The following is a 17,140-nucleotide window of genomic DNA, read 5'->3' on the forward strand; positions in this document are numbered from 1 at the left end:
CTTGGAAGAAAAGTTATGACCAACCTAGACAGCACATTACAAAGCAGAGACATTACTTTGCCAACAAAGGTCCGTCTAGTCAAGGCTATGGTTTTTCCAGTAGTCATATATGGATGTGAGAGTTGGACTATAAAGAGAAGAAGAATTGATGCTTTTGAACTGTGGCGTTGGAGAAGACTTTTGAGAGTCCCTTGGACTGCAAGGAGATCCAACCAGTTCATTCTAAAGGAGATCAGTCCTGGGTGTTCATTGGAAGGACTGATGTTGAAGCTGAAACTTCAATACTTTGGCCACCTGATGGGAAGGGAAGAGCTGACTCATTTGAAAAGACCCTGATGCTGGGAAAGATTGAAGGCGAGAGGAGAAGGGGACGACAGAGGATGAGACGGTTGGATGGCATCACCGGCTCAATGGACATGAGTTTGAGTAAACTCCGGGAGTTGGTGATGGACAGGGAGGCCTGGCGTGCTGAAGTCCATGGGGTCGCAAAGAGTCGGACACGACCGAGCGACTGAACTGAACTGAACTAAACCTAAGATTCGGGCGCTGGCTTGCCAGGGAAGCGGTCCTGGCCCCGCACTTCGCTGACTGTGGCACGGGCGCCCCCGCCTGGCGCTGGAGGCAGCGCGTGGCGGCCCACCACCGAGCCGGCGGCGGCTAGAGAGGCCGGCTGGCCCCGGGCGCCGTAGCGGCACGGCCGCAGGGAACGCGCGCGGGGCGGGCCCCACGCCACTGATCTTGTAGCCATTTTAGGAGGAAACCAGGCTCGCTAGCCCCGGGCGAGGTTTCAATTTCGATAACTTTATTGGTGGCTTTATCCGCAGAACAGCCATCGCACCATTGGTCCCGGGAGGAGGGAGAGCATCGCGGGAGGTGATTGGGTTGGGGGTGCCCCTGGACCGTGAGCGCGGGGGATGCGGGGGAGTTCCCGAAAGGGGGTTTCTTGAGCAGCCGGCCTCTGGAGGGTTTGGGGGTTCCGGGTGTTCTTGGAGGCCAGAGAGGAAGAGGTCCCCCAGGCACGGCTTCCCTGGGGCGGGGATTCCCTAGCCCGGGTCCCCAGACGCAGGGGCGGGGCCGGGGGCTCCCCTGACAAGACTGCCGGGGTGTCCCTTGCCCCATGCTGTTCCTTACGGCAGGTGGCCCCCGACTCGAGCTGCACAGCCATGGGAAACACCACCAGCGATCGAGTGGCCGGGGAGCGCCACGGCGCCAAGGCTGCGCGCGCCGAGGGCGCCGGCGGCCATGCTCCGGGTAAGGAACATAAGATCATGGTGGGGAGCACCGACGACCCCAGCGTCTTCAGCCTGCCGGACTCCAAGGTGAGCGTCCCCACGCCCCCAGTTGGTGGTGGTCCTGCAGCAGGCTGGGTGTCAGGCCTCCTCCTTCCTCTTTTGTTTTTTTCTTACCACGCTGACCCGAATTAAGGCTTTTAGAATTAAAGGTTTTTTTCTGGGGACGGAGATACTGAGTGGTAATTCTTTTTGCGGTGCTGCCTCAAAATAGGATAGAGGCGGAGTTCTTGTTACTGGACTCCTCTGTTTGCCACATTTTTAGGATGAGGCCAACCGCCCCCCCCCCTCCCCCGCCCCCAACCTCCACCCTTGATTCTCCTGACCGGCAAGGGTGCCTCTTCTAGAGTATTGATGAATTTGTAGGTTGTGAAAAACTTCAGACTGTAGGTTACCTGAGTTGCTGACCATAGGCGGCAGTTTCTCACATTTGCCCTAAGGTAGATAAGTGACTTACTTTTCCCTGAACACTTCTACTTCTTTGTATTAGTCTCATTTTTGCCCTTCTAAGAGATCAGCACTTCAGATCCTCTTTCCCTTTGGCATGACTGTGAGCAACAACCCCTTGCTTATATGAATACTTTTTCCTAGTCTTGGAGATCAGTAAAGGACATTATTTGGTTGACTGCTTAGTTTTCATCTCAAACTTCATAGTTGTAGCTGAGGTGCTTTTTTTCATATCCAGCTACTTCTTAAGTGGGAGAGCAAATAAGTTTAGGATTTCTTCACTTCCCGGTAGTACTTGATATTACCAAGCTGAAAAGGGACAACCCGCAGTTTCCCTGAAGACCTGGCTGTCAGTCTAGGACTTTCAGGAAAGTGGCAACTTGTGTTCACTCTACAGAAAGGATAGATGGAGCTGACAGCAATAAAATTACATCCGAATGTTTCGAATCACTTTTAGAACTGTCTGCATTAAATACAGTAATTCCACCTGGTAGTCTGACTGGGATGAAGTAGAAAAATGGAGGGATTGAGGAGACTGGGGTGTGTTTGATGTTATCACTCATCCCTTGCCACACATCTGAGGTTTTATTTTATTTACTCTTGTAAATGTGTGTGTGTGTTAGTCATTCAGTCGTCTCCGACTCTTTGCAACCCCATGTCCATGGGATTCTCCAGGCAAGAATACTGAAGTGGGTTGCCATTCCCTTTCCAGGGGATCTTCCCTATTGAGGGATTGAACCTGGGTCTCCTGAATTGCAGGCAGATGCTTTACCGTCTGAGCCACCAGGGTAAATAGAGAGTAATTTTGCTGGGTTGGTAATACATGAAATGTGGATTCTGTTTATTTTCTTGGATCCCAATTGAAAACATAATCACAAAGAGAAGTGAAGGTGATTTCTTGGGGTTTCTTCTCTGTTCCTTTCTTGCTTCTTCCACTTCAGGACTTCTTCCTCAACACTCGGGCTGTCTCCCCAGCCATCTGAATTTACTTCTTCAAAGCTTTCTCAAGGTGATTGTATTTTTATCCATTTCCTACACTGATGACTCAGGATTTAAGTACTGTGTACTTTTCAAACTGTGACTGCAGTAATCGGTGTCCTGAATAAAAGCCAGGTTGCTCTGTCTGAAATGGAGCCTATTTTGGATCATTTTTTCCCTTACCTCAGTCTTGCCATTTGTGAAATAAGATTGGTTCAAATAATTCCCAAGGTCATTTCCAAATCTAAGATTTTACAGTTGCTCAGTCTATTCTGTTTCTTTCCTCAGCGTTTCACTTAAACAGTTTTCAATTGTAATTCTAGTTGTTTTGCCTCTTTTCCTGATGATTTTGCTGACTATTTAACTTGGAGTAAACAATCTTCCTGCTTGTCAGCTGCACTGATGCCTACCACAGAAATATCATATCATATGTGGAAGGGCTTTCTTCCAAAGCTAGGCATATTAATAGTTTATAGCTTTCAAATTCTAAAATAATAAAGCATACAAGTAAATGATAGAAACAGTGGCAGAAGGGCCTATATTGCTTCAAATGCCACCGTTCTTCAGTGAACTAGTTCAATGGTTTTCAGTCCTATTTGCACATTAGACTTACCTGGGATTTATTTAAACATTTCATGGAAAATCTGAAACATTTTCCATGTTTCAAAGTCAGGAGAGCAGTGTAATGAATCCTATATAACTGTCATCCAGTTTAAACAATGATCAAATCATGAATGAATTCATATTGTCTATACCCCAATCCACTCTACCCCCACCAATTATTTTTAAGCAAATCCCAGCCCATCATATCAAATATTACTTTATCTATAAGTATTTTAGGATGTATCTCTAATGATGAGATTTCTTTATTTATTTTCAACATTAAATTTTAGTATTATTGTCTGGGAAGCTTAAAAATAGATTCCCAGGTCCTATATCTGAATCAGAATCTGAGGCATATGTAATTGTTAGGAATGTAAAAATTTCTGTAATTCTAATCCAGACTGTCAAATGAGTTCATTGCTTTGAGAAAATGGAGATCAAGTTTTTCTCTTAAGTCATTTTCTTATATAATGTGAAAGTTCCTTCAGTTCTCTTTGTTTACTAAGGATTATGTTGCCACTAACGTCTCATACTGTAGTTTTGAGGAATATTCAGAGACAGTATGGAAGGTAGACTGCCTCAGCCATTTTGAAAGTAAAGCGCAAGTGAATAAACTAGTCTTTTTTTTAATCCCACATTATTTTATTTGGTATTAATAATATTTTGGCTTGTTACCATGAAGACTTATTACCAAAGTCATTTAAGCCACTCTAAAGTGTGGATCAACAAACTTTTTCTGTAAAGGGCCATATAGTAAATATTTTAGACTTTGTGGCAGACCATACAGTCTCTGTCACTGATATTCAGTTCTGCCATTGCAGCATGAAAGCAGCTATAGAAAATGAGTAAGTGAATGAGTGTGGCTATTTTCCAGTAAAACGTTATTTGTAAAAGCATCTGGCTCACTGGCCATAGTTTGCCAGTTTCTGTTCTAAAAGATAGTAATGAAAAGAAACTTGACTTAAGGAGTCAGTTTTTTTCTGCAACCCTACATACCTCATTTGATATTGGAACCACTTTTTTAAAGGAAACTGTGTTTTTGATCTGATGCTTCTTGTAGCTCCACAATTTTCATCCCTACTCCTGAAAATTACTAGTATAAGCCTGGCATAGATGAATAAGTAAGATTTCATAACTATTTCTCAAAATTTAGGAAACCAGTGATCTGATTTTTATATATTTAATGTCCTTTTATAACCTGTTAACTAAAGAGGAAATTATGAATTATTTAAGAATTTTAGTATCTCTAATTTCTATTACAACTGATAATTGATAATTGAGATGCTTATATTTACATATGAAAAATACATGGCTTAGGACTTCCTTGGTGGTCCAGTGATTAAAACTCTGTGCTTCTGCTGCAGGGGTGAGGGTTTGAATCCTTGGTTGGGGAACTAAGATCCTGCATGCTGCATGGCACAGCAAAAGAAAAAAAATAGATGACTAACTTAATTATTTTTTGTAGAACCGTGCTTTATTATCATATTTTTTCTCCTAAGAGATAAGCATATCATGATTGTCTGCCTATGAGTTAATCTGGTAACAGGAAGTAAGATTTTTTGTTCGTTTGTATTTTAAGGGAAATCCTAAGGCTCTGAAAGGATGAGTGATTCATGCAGACTCAGAAATTAAGCTATGATTTGGGCAGACTTTGAGCATAAGCCATTTGACCATTTGGGTCCTAGATGAGTTTCTTTTCTATAGTTTTGTTCAAAGTTTGATGTAGTTGCTAATTTCAAGACTTATTAATCCTTATCAGAAATGTAGCACCCCTCTCTGCCCTAAGGAGGAGAGTGACCTTTTCAGAATTCCAGGGTCACAATTTAGGGATGACCTAATCCTTCTTACAGCTCCCTGGGGACAAAGAGTTTGTATCATGGCAGCAGGATTTGGAGGACTCCGTAAAGCCCACACAGCAGGCCCGGCCCACTGTTATCCGCTGGTCTGAAGGAGGCAAGGAGGTCTTCATCTCTGGGTCCTTCAACAATTGGAGCACCAAGATTCCACTGATTAAGAGGTGAAGACAAGTGTCTTGGTTGAGTCTGCTGGGTCCAGGAGTAGAGACCCAATTTCCTTTCTCAGGAGAGAGACTTGGCTGGACTACTCCTCTCCACCTGCTAGGGACTTTCTCTAGAACATTTTTTGTGACCAGTAACTGTATCTGTGACTTTTTTTTTAACCTTATAGTGAGTCAGAGATGTTTTACCACTTACAATGTCATTGCCTTAGAGGGACTTACAACAGTTTTGTAGGTATGTTCTTTAGCATTGTGTTAATAGAAGTCCTTTCTATGCTTGTGGGAAGTCTCCCGTAACTGCCTGAGTCCAGCTGCCCTGACTTCTGCACTAAAACAAAACACGTTGTAAAGTTCTAGGTAGTAATGTTATTTGTTGCTTGCAGAGCAACAGTGAGTTATGTAACTGACTATGGCCCTTTGTATGTAGGTAATTTTCTAGAAAATGCTCACCAAAATGTGGAAAGAGTACCTTGAGGCACTTCTTATCCTGAACCTACTCACTATCTTTTTTACACTCCTGAGGGATCTGTTCTGCTGAAGCAAAATAGTTGTACTAAGGTGAAACATTCTGGGGGATTAATATCTTTATTGTTCTTTTCCAGATATTAGTTAAAAATTAAAGTTATTAGGAGGGATAGCAAATACATGCTCAAGGGGATATAGAAAAGGAGAATGGGTTTATAAATTATTAATTTTTACTCCAGGGGGTGCAATCACTTAGGAATATGGGAGATCACTGGTATGATACTGTGATTGCCTCATGGCTTTTACATTTATCTTCTGTCTTCTAATAAGAATTTAGCCTGTTTAACTTTCTGTTTTCTTCTGTAGCCATAATGACTTTGTTGCCATCCTGGACCTCCCTGAGGGAGAGCACCAGTACAAGTTTTTTGTGGATGGACAGTGGGTTCATGATCCATCAGAGGTAAGACCTTGACCTCTGAGGGTAACCACTGGCTTCATAGTCTCCTTTTAGCTATTATTCCACTGGGTGTCAAATATCATTGCTGTTGGATTTCCCTGTTGATAAAAGATGGTGGTGCCAAGTATAATCCCTTCTAAAAAGAGGAGAGTTGAATGGATGAGATGTATTTGAAATGGGGATTCATGAATTTTTTTTTTTTCCATTCACTGTTTCAGCCTGTGGTTACCAGTCAGCTTGGCACAATTAACAATTTGATCCATGTCAAGAAATCTGATTTTGAGGTGTTTGATGCTTTAAAGCTAGATTCAATGGAAAGCTCAGAGACATCTTGTCGAGGTAATTTTGTAGTATTTGCTCTTTCTTGATCTTTCCTTTCTTATAATGCATGTTTCTTCCCAAGAGTGGTTTTTGTTTTTTTCATTTTCGATTTAGGTATCTTCCTAATTGTATGTATGTTTCTCCTATAAACATTTAGGTCATATTCTCTGAGAATGAAATCTGTGTAATGTATTTGATTTCACAGTAAGTGAAAGTAAATATATTTGATCTACATTAAATTTACATTGTAACCCAACACACATCACACAAACCAGTAACATGTCTTGCAGTATAATGTTTGCCTTTATTACATGTAAAGCACTTTATTTTCTGCTTTATTCTTCTTTTTAGAAACAACGAATGTGCTGTGATCTATAGTTTAAAAAGCTATTTCTAATAATTTTTCAGTTTTTTCATTGACTTTTGATAGTATCAACTAGCAGGAGCTACTTATGTCTCCTTTGTCTTGTTTAGCTGCCTCAACTTAATCGTGCCAGATTGATAGCTTAGTTGGCAGTTGTATATTTAATAGGCCCTACACATATGGCAGTCTTTGGGGAAAAAAGAGTTATAAAAACCTCAAATTTCTTTTGTGTGTATGTTAACTGAAATTTTTAAGTTTTGGGTTAAAGAAAAAATCCTCGATAGAGGAATAGACCTATATCCTTTTGTTTCTCCCAGTACTTTTTCCAAGGCCTTCATCTCTACTTACATTGGCTATAACACCAGAAAAGTGATTTGCCGTCCACATTCACAGTTACCAGTTTTGTTACTTTACAGTAAAGACTGTGAGTGTCTAAAGAACTGTGTTCCCAGTAAACAGACTTCTCCCTTTTGAGTTCAAAACCTGCCTCTGCTACTAACTAGCTTTCCCATTATGCGTAAGTCCTTCAGCATTTTTAGTTTTCAAAGTTTCTTATCAGTAAAATCAAAGGTTTAAGCTCTCAGTGATTCTTAGCTGAGGAGACACAGTGCCTAAGTGAGACATATTAGAATCTCAGGACACAAGGGTAGCTTATGCAGAATAATTTCTAAGAGAATAATCAATAGTATAATATTGTCTGCTTAGAAAAATTACAGATATTGTTTTCATTATATAAGGTCAGAAAGTAAGGCTGGACATTGTTCTTAACTGGTGGGATAGAGATTAAAGAGAGATTAAAAAATACCAAATTAAATGTCAAGGCCACTATGGCTAAATTTTTGCATTATATGATTCTAACAAAGCAACCAGTGAATAATAGACATATAATCATAATTATATAGAGAGAAGACTAGCATACTTTTGATATTCTTCCTTTCCTTCTTTCACCCAATTTCCTGATCGTCTGAGGTAAGGTTTAGAATACATTTTATTAGGAATCTTGAGTTTTAATCTGCACTCAGTGACCATCTTGCTATGTATGTGACTTTAGCTAAATAACTTTACCTTTTTTTTTTTTTTTAATGAAAAGGGAAAAAATACTGTTCTGTGTACTTGCCAAGAGTAATTTTGTAGTTCACATGACAAAATAACAGAGTACTTTGAAAAGTGTCAAGTTCTATATGTTTTTAAGATATTGTTTAATATAACAGTATTTTTGCTACTCTTCTTTTGCCCCACATATAATTGAATTCTGAGTCCTTATGTTGAATTGGTTTAAAAATCCTTCTTACTAGGAACTGTAAAAAATATTAAGCAAAAACTTATAGTTCTCCTCATTTTTGTGTTTCTGTTCTTATCTGTATATACTTTTCCCATTTTTTAAAGATTTAATTTCACATGCCATAAAATTCACTCTTTTAAGGAGTATAATTAGATAATTTTTAGTGTATTCACTGAGTTGTGCGACCATTATCACTATCTAATTCCAGACCATTTTAATCACCCCCAAAAGAAACTCCATTCCCATTAGCAGTTACTTCCCATTCCTTGCTTCTCTCCACCTCTGGCATCCCTAAATTATTTTGTGTCTCTATGGATTTTCCTATTTTGGACATTTCATATAAATGGGATTATAAACTTTGTGGTCTTTTTCGTGTGGCTTCTTTAACTTGGCATAATGTTTTGAGGGCTCATCCATGTTTTAATATGTTAAGTACTTCATTCCTTACAACTGAATTAAATTCCATTGTATGGGTATACCATTTTGTTGATCCATTCATTTAGCTGATGACACTTGGACTGTTTCCACTTTTTGTATGTTACAAATGATGATGTTATAAACATTTATGTTCAAGTTCTTTTGTGGACATCTGTTTTCATTTCTCTTGGGTATGTATGTGCCCAGGAGTATAATTGCGGGTCCTACGGTAACTTTGTGCTTAACTTCTGGAGGAACTGATGGACTGTTTTCCAGAGTGGCTGCACCATTTTGCATTCCAGCCAGCAATGGGAATAGTACAAAGGTTCTCGTTTCTCCACATCATCGCCAATAATTATTATTGTCTGTCTTTTTTTATTATAGCCACATTAATGAGTGTGATGTGGTATCTTATGGTTTTAACTTGTATTTCCCTAATGACTACTACATTGTTAGCCGTTTTTCCTCGTTGTTACAGTCATTGTAGTATCAATAGTCCTAGAGTTTATAACCTTTATTGTTGCTTGGGTGGGAAAAAGAAAAATCTAATATTTTCATGTTGTTTAATAGTTTTAAAGGCATTGTCACATCTGTTGTCTCATTTGATTCCTATCAAAACACTGTGAAATAGGGCAGAAATTGTTGTTTTCATTTTATGAATGAAGAAACTGACTATAGTAGAGAGATTTGTCCCAAGTCATACAGTTGATAAATGGAGTAGCTCTCCCCTGAACCTACATGCTTATCTCTTCCCCTGTCCTCCACATCATGTTGCCATGAAGAACCTCATGGTTTATGTTTAGGATGACCCAGACTTTTTCTTTGCCTTATAGTTATAGACCCAACAAGTCACAAGTTAATGATTCTTGACTTCTACCATATTTAATATTACCTGCCACGTATTGACAGTTTTTTCATGCATCTGTACTAGCTGTCCAACTTTCCTTTATATTTGAATAAATATCTTCCAGACCTTTCCAGCTCACCCCCAGGGCCTTATGGTCAAGAAATGTATGTGTTTCGATCAGAGGAGAGATTTAAATCTCCACCCATCCTGCCTCCTCACCTTCTCCAAGTTATTCTTAACAAGGACACTAACATATCTGTGAGTATTCTAAAAATATTGCTGGGGCATCTGAGGGTTACTAGGATTATTTGAGCCAAAGTGTAGTAATCTTAGAGGTTGGGATTATTACAAAGGTCTGTTGAATATGAATCATGTGTGTATCAGTAGGATTACAGGTTCCTTTTTCCAGGGCTGTGTTGTGACTTTTCCAAGTACTGATATCAAAATTCATAGTTTTCTTCTGGTCCTAATGTATCAGCTCAGAGCTGTGGATTGCTAGAAACAGTTTCTAAGACTTTTATTCCAACATAAAATAAGAAGTATTTATCATTTGGCGATATCCAAAAGAAGCGTATTTTTCATATAATTTATATTTCTAGTCAATTCACTTGATTCCCACTAAGATTATTTTTGCCTCTTAACACAAACCTTCCATATGTGTTGTGGGTAAGGTCTATTCAAAAGAGGATGAATAGATTCTGAAGCTTAGAGTTTCTGCCCTGGACTCAGAATTTTTGTGATTTTCTGTGATGAGAATGTATTATTGATGTATACTAGAATAAGTGAATTATTTAAAAAAAAAATAATACCTTCTAGTTTTGAGTTTCTCAACAGTTCCAAAGATCTTTGAGGAAGAATAAACTGTTTGGTTTAAGATTGTACATTTAACCCCATGTAGTCTTTTTTTTTTTTAAACAGTGTGACCCAGCCTTGCTCCCCGAGCCCAATCATGTTATGCTGAACCATCTCTATGCATTGTCCATTAAGGTAAATGGTGGGCCTGCTTCTTCACATAGCTCCCAAAAACAGGAGGGCAAGAGTTGAACACATGTTCTCTAGTGGTTTGCTGAAGCTGGCAGTAATGGTCCAGTTATAGGAGAAGAACTTTCTTTTTTTTAACCAAAGGGTGAGTTGTTTATTCTAAATCTTAGTCTTGATATCTGAGTTCTGGCTAGCTGAATTGCCCTGTGATTAAATGGACTTTTTTGTTTCTTGGTTTCTTTTTGGGTAGCTATAACCTTTGCACCACCTACTTAATTAAGTGTGAGTTCATAGTAAGTACTAGGATTTCATTTGCAGAAAAAACAAGTTTACTTTCCAGTTCAAAGAATGCTTAAATCTGATATTAAGGCCTCCAGTGTTTAAAGGTGGACATGAACTGCTTTAAGGTGCCTGAGTCGTATATACGCCAGTGCTTGCATCTTTCCTATACACTACTCAAAGGAGAAATGTGACCAGACTTGCCCTGTGCACCGCCAACCCCACCCCCACCCCGCCGCTCCCCCGCTTTTAGAATGCTTCTTGGTTTCTTAGAATGCTTCTTAATTTCTCTGCTGCTTTAGATTCTGGATTGAAAATATCTGTTCAGTCCTGTAATGTCTTTGTGGTCTGGCTGTTGGGATATTTTATATAGTTCTATAGTTACCAAACTAAGCTGAGCATCAGCAGAATTATTTGGGGGAAGTTTGTGAAAATACAGATTCAGAAGCTCTATCCCCATGGATTCTGAATAAGTGCATCTAGGATGGGCCTCAGTAATTTTATTGAGTTGCTTATGTTTCTTAGATATGTAGCCAGATTAGGGAAATCACTGATACAGCTGTCTGTAACAGATTACAAGGTACTTATATACTACTGAATTTAATTTTCCTAATAAGCTTATGAGATAAGTATTATTTTTAACTCCTGTTTTAGAGATAAAGAAACTAAGGCTAAGAGAAGGTCATATTGCCAGTAAGGACCAGACAGAGGACTGAGGTCCTGTCCTATCCTCATTCCATGTTCTTTCCTTGAGATTATGGTGCTGGTTTTTCCAAGTAGGTCTTTTTGTCACCTGCTCCTCATTTCTACCAAACTCTTTCTGGAGTTAAATTTTTTACCTGCCTTGCTGCTGTCATGTTTAGGCTGTGATTTGTATACTATGGTCACAGAATGTCAGTCTGGTAAGTATTCATTGTGGATGATACCTATCCCTGGTTCTCTCAAGATAGTTTAAGCTGTTTGGAATTGCTTCATTGGATGGAGTGTCTTTCCAAGGAGAATTTTAGGGTCTACTTTGTTCAAGGATAGAAGATGATTCCTGAGTCCCCTCTTGATCAGAGAGGATGTTTTTTAAGTCCAGCCCCAGATACTCAATGGAAATTAGACCTGTTTTGGGGCTTGGAAATGGTTTTTCAAAAGGAACACTGCTGTGATCCTTCTCATTGCTTTTAAGACTTCCTTCTAGAAACAGATGTCACAATATTTCTTTTTTTTCCGTGATAGTTTTAAGCCCAATATTTGAATTTGAGGTGGAAAAGGAAGTGAGGTAGAACACTAATATTTCTTTAGCACCTATTTTCTGTCAGTTTCTGTGTCAGATATTTTCAGGTTATCATTAGAGCCATCTTAATGGTGGGTATTAACCTTTGTAATGATGAGGAGAAAAGACTTGGAGATAGGAGTCGGACGCAGCTTAGCAACTGAACGACACTCAGGGTCACAGAGTGTAACAGTAGGTGTCAGGATCAAAACAAATTGATTTGACTCCCAAACCACCTTTTTTTAAATAATATCAAAGTAACTCTGTTTAAAGTGAGCAACTATGAGGGATTAATGGCTGGGAACAGCTGTTTTCATCCTGAACTAGTGAATTAACTGCATGTGTTTATTTCCCTTGCAGGACAGTGTGATGGTCCTTAGTGCAACCCATCGCTACAAGAAGAAGTATGTCACTACTCTTCTGTACAAGCCCATCTGAGGGATCCCTTCCTGCCTCCCAGGATTCAGGAGAAGCATCTCCCTTGCCTTTCTGGACTGGACCAGTCTTAGCTGGGACTGGAAGGCTGATTTGCTTTGAGGCTAATATGTGTGTTTCAGTGCCTGAGTAGGATGCTCTGCTTTTGCATTTGATTGCAGATGAGAGCTTTATGAGTTTATGGAATTTATTTTAACACTATATATATATATATACATATGAAGGGAAAGTTAATGGAAGCCTCCTAGCTAGATGTATTCTCCCTGCCTATGGGAACTCACCAAGACCTGTTTGGGAAAGCTTCAGGAAGAGCCATTACAGGAATCTTTTTTCCTAAAGTGAATGAAGAACAAACTCTCAGGATCCTTGTTGGGTGGAGATTCTATCACTGCTACTACCTTGGCTCTCCAAGGAATGGACTTGTGCCAGACTGCTGCCCTACTTACAGCTGCCTCCTTGCAGGAGCAGCTTTTCTTGCATGGGTTCTCTGTATTCCCAGAGAATGTGGCACAATCTGTGCTTTTTTAAATGATACCAGATGCCCCATAAGAACCCTTTTCCCTTTCATTTCACATTCTTGCTTTGTTAGCCTCCTTCAAATCCTATACCTGACCCTTCCTAGCACAGAACTTAGTAGGTAAGTGACCCATTTCAAAGGCTTTGTGAGACCTGACCCACCTCACAGACTAGGGCTGCCAGAATGTCTCCTTTTTAAGCCAGCACAGGCCCATGACACTTTGTTACCACTTACCTTAACTTCTACTGAAGAAACTGGCTTCCTATGATATGAAAGGCAGAATGCAGAAGGTCTGTTTTCTTGTTTTGGTTTGGTGCCACAGTTAAGGCTGTATTGGCACATTCCCATACTTTTTCCCACCTGGTTTGGCCCTGCTTCCATGTTTTCTTTCACAGACAGCTTTGAAGGTAAGAGTAAAACTAGTAAAAACCTTCATGTCTTTTGTCCTTGGAAGATTTTTATGTGCCTACATTTTTATTTTCTCCAAAAAATGCCTTTTCATTGCTCTAAAGAGACTGCTTTTGGAGAACTTAAGCTTTCGATAAATAGCTCACTATTTTCTTTAGCCCTCTACAATCGTACATTAATGAGGCTGACTCTGTGTACATCATTACAGTAAACACTGTTCTAGATACAGGCCCGTTCAGGCTCATCTTGTGCACCTAAAAGTTTCCTTCAACTTAAAGATTCATTACGCCAAGAAGCAAGACATTACCTTTGGTAGTCTCAGCGATGAAAAATATTGCTTTCATGTGCTAAATGCTAACAGTCATCTTGCTCTTCTGTATCTTTTCCCAAAAAGTGTTTGATGATGAAGAGGGGTCAGTGATTTCCATTTGTGGAGTAAAAAGTTTCTATTCAATCCACTCTTGAGATTCAGAGATAAGATATTTTCCCCTAAGTTTCTGTGGCTCTTGCATTACAAATAAATGCAAGCCAAACATTCAGTACCGAAGGAGGCCAGATTTGATGCTTGAGAGGCTCCTTGAGATGAGCCCAGTCCCACTGAAAGGGCACCCACATGTCAATTAGCTACCTCCTCTCTTTCCCATGTAAAGCTGATGACATAGTTGTCTTTGGGTATGTAGAACTCTTAGATCATCTGTGTGAGCAGTATGGTATGGGATTGCTGTCTTGCTGAGAATGCAAATTGCTAAGTGCTTTGGTGGTTATTTGCTGAGAGTAAATACTACTCTAGCCATTCGAGGCCACTATCTACAGCAAAATGCTTTTGTGGAGAATGTTTTATAGTTTTAGTCACATTTAGAATGGTGTACCATTCTAAAATTCTGTTAGAACCAACTGTCAGAATCTACACTGTCTCCAGTTATACTAAAATTTTGTATTTTTCTAATACCCAGTAAACAAGTGAGTCACTTAGGATTTAAAGTCTTGCTTGCTACATGGAAGGTTTTGTTGTACTTATATGTCTTGTCAGCGGTATTATCATGTAATCATCCTTGTGTTCATGTATTAAAATTTCTATTCTGCACAGATATATCATTAGCGTGGGGTAGGAAAAAAGATTCCTCCCATTTTTCTCAGGCCAGAGGCTTCTATGAAATGAATGGGTCTGTCTTCAGCAACAGCAGGCTTTGGTGTTGGTGACCTTCCAATCTTTCTAATCTGGAAACGTGCAGAAGGTGTCAGTTTTCCAAATTCTGAGGTAATCAATCTTTCAGCCAGATATGAAATTGGAGCCTACCAGCAGTTTTGGAAAGGGACAAATAAGAGGAATTGGATGATGACTTATGCAGCCCTGTCCCTTCTCTGTGCTGCTGATAACATCCCATGGCCTTGATAATTCCTATCATACTCTCCTCAGTCTGCCTCCAAGAAACTGTTCTAGGCTGAAAGGGAAGGAGGAAAGTACCCCAAAGTACAGCTCACTCATTCTTTTATATTGGTTAAAGGTATAGTTTATTTTCTGCAGAAGAATTTGACAGAGTTTGAAAATGAATAGAGTAAAAAATTGGGTTGTTTTTTTTTTGTTCGGTTGGTTGGTTAGCTTTTGCCTATAAGAGTTTCACAGAGTCAATAAGTAAGAATGTAACTCTTTGAGGCGGCTGACTATTAAAGAACTGTATCATGGTATAGGAGTTGTGGGAAGCAGAGTAACTGAGGCGAGGACTGATACTAGGAAAATTAAGGCTTAAGTAACCCAGAACTAGAAATACCCTTTTTAAAATTAATTCAGACACATCCTGGTGTCTTTAGATCCCATTGTATAGAATTTGTCATATAAAAAAATCTTCCCTTTGTCTCTTGTTTCTGTTTTCTACACTTTGTTCTATATTGTGCTTTAACTTCATGTGTCAGGCAAACTTTACAAGGGTCTAAAGTCAAAGGTTACCTAAAGCAAATATTAGTCATCTTGCTGTTAAGGAAGATGTGTCATGGAAGGAAGAGCATCTGTGTCAGGATTATTAGCTTGCTTTAAGATTAGAGTTGAATGGGATTTAATCACTAGGCAGAACCCCTGAAGGGTATCTGGCCTCAAGAGTGTTGGCTTAAAAAAAAAAAAATGCTTATATATGGTAGAGAAACCCTATAAAAGAATTCAAGAGAAGTTTCTGACAGGATCCTATAAACCCAGGCCCAGTCACTTCACTCTGATTATTTCTAGTCTCTCTTACCTAATGGATCTGAGATAAAAAAATTTTTTGAAAAGTGTTGGTACTCTATGTATGCTGCTAAAATGAAGTTAAGAAAGAAGTTTTACTTCTAGACTGGGCTTATATTAATCTGGGTATAAATGAAGGAGACATATTAACGATAGACTCCCCTGCTTTTAATTGGGGAAATAGGGCTTTTAAATTTTTGACCTCAACTAAAAATTATATGCAATAGTCTTTGTTTGAGTATGTTTGCAATATGTTCTGTTCTCAGAGATCTCTAAATCTTCACGTTCTAGTGATTTGGGGCATAGACTTAAGAGCAGATACACCATTGGTTCCTGCATTATTCTGACTCATTGTTAAAGCTGAGTGCTTGCTGTATTTTACTAGGAACTGCTGACTCTAGTTACCCATGGGATGGAGGACCTGGGAGGGATAGGAGTTAGGGTCTTTTAAAACTCTGGATTTAGCATTTGTCTCTCCTTAAGCACCAATCACAATTGGAGGTTGAAGGGCTGTCATTTCTGCAATGAACTGGAACTTTCAGAATAAAAAGGCCAAATCTTTAAAAATTATAAGAAAAGCAGAGGAAAAGGCTCTAAGAGTCTGTTACTTAAGAAATCCAGTTCTTGGCAATGGAATCCCTCCAGGATTCAAATTTGGGCTTTGTCTTGATTTGCTTTACTCAGTTGTGTTTTGAATTGAATAAATTATTTAAAAGTTAAATTTTGTATTAGTTCTAACGTGAGTGGAGTTGAATTTTATGTAGCACAGTGCTTTTGCAGTATGATTGGTGTGAAATACTGAATATCTTGTGGATTTTGTAGTCAGGTTAAATGACTGAGGAGTACCTACCCTAAGTATTATGTACTGGTCATCTAACTTCTTTTCTGTTCCCATCTACAGAACACCTACCCAGGTTGTGGTTTTAGAGCAGCCAAAGCTCACTAATGTTGATTAGTTCTAATCTCCACACTGGCCTCATATGTGAAACTTGCTTAAATTTTGGTAAATTTTAGAATGTTGGTTGTTACTTCACCAAAGCATTTTGAATGAATACAGCTCTGTTATAAAGGGGGAATAAGACTATAATTTGAAGGGAATTAAATATGTCAGTCCTCCTTTAAATGGTGCTTTTTGTAATCTTTAGTGCTGAGGGACAAAGCTGCTTTTCAATATTTCACAAAGGAGTGGCTTACAAGAATGGATTTTAAAGCTTTTCTCCAAATGTAATTTGTCACTGGATTCTGACATGCGTCTGAAAATTCTGTGATGTAACACATACTGAAATGTGAGTTTTTTCCCCATAAAACTGTGGAATAAAAGTATTATACAGCAATAATATTTGAGTTCTTCATCAGTTACTGATTATACCATCAAGATGTATCCGTCCAGGTAGCCTCAGGACCTAAAGAATGTAAATTGCCACATGGATATTTTTAAATAGAAATGTAATAGGTATATGGGACACATGATATCATTCCTCTTCTTTTTGATGGAAGGAATGATGCTAAAGCTGAAACTCCAGTACTTTGGCCACCTCATGTGAAGAGCTGACTCAT

At 39.2% G+C, this 17,140-nt stretch overlaps 1 protein-coding gene across 1 annotated transcript; it reads left to right on the plus strand.

Annotated features, from left to right (window-relative positions):
- Positions 1-727: 727 nt before the first annotated feature.
- Positions 728-16,920, plus strand: PRKAB2 (protein kinase AMP-activated non-catalytic subunit beta 2). Its single transcript, XM_019956692.2, has 8 exons — positions 728-873; positions 1,137-1,319; positions 5,168-5,334; positions 6,166-6,259; positions 6,475-6,595; positions 9,612-9,745; positions 10,406-10,474; positions 12,369-16,920. The coding sequence occupies exons 2-8, from the start codon at positions 1,164-1,166 to the stop codon at positions 12,444-12,446; spliced, it is 819 nt and encodes a 272-aa protein (XP_019812251.2). The 5' UTR covers positions 728-873; positions 1,137-1,163; the 3' UTR covers positions 12,447-16,920.
- Positions 16,921-17,140: the final 220 nt, after the last annotated feature.

The sequence above is a fragment of the Bos indicus genome, chromosome 3 (genome assembly GCF_029378745.1).
Source record: "Bos indicus isolate NIAB-ARS_2022 breed Sahiwal x Tharparkar chromosome 3, NIAB-ARS_B.indTharparkar_mat_pri_1.0, whole genome shotgun sequence".
Classification (NCBI taxonomy): domain Eukaryota; kingdom Metazoa; phylum Chordata; class Mammalia; order Artiodactyla; family Bovidae; genus Bos; species Bos indicus.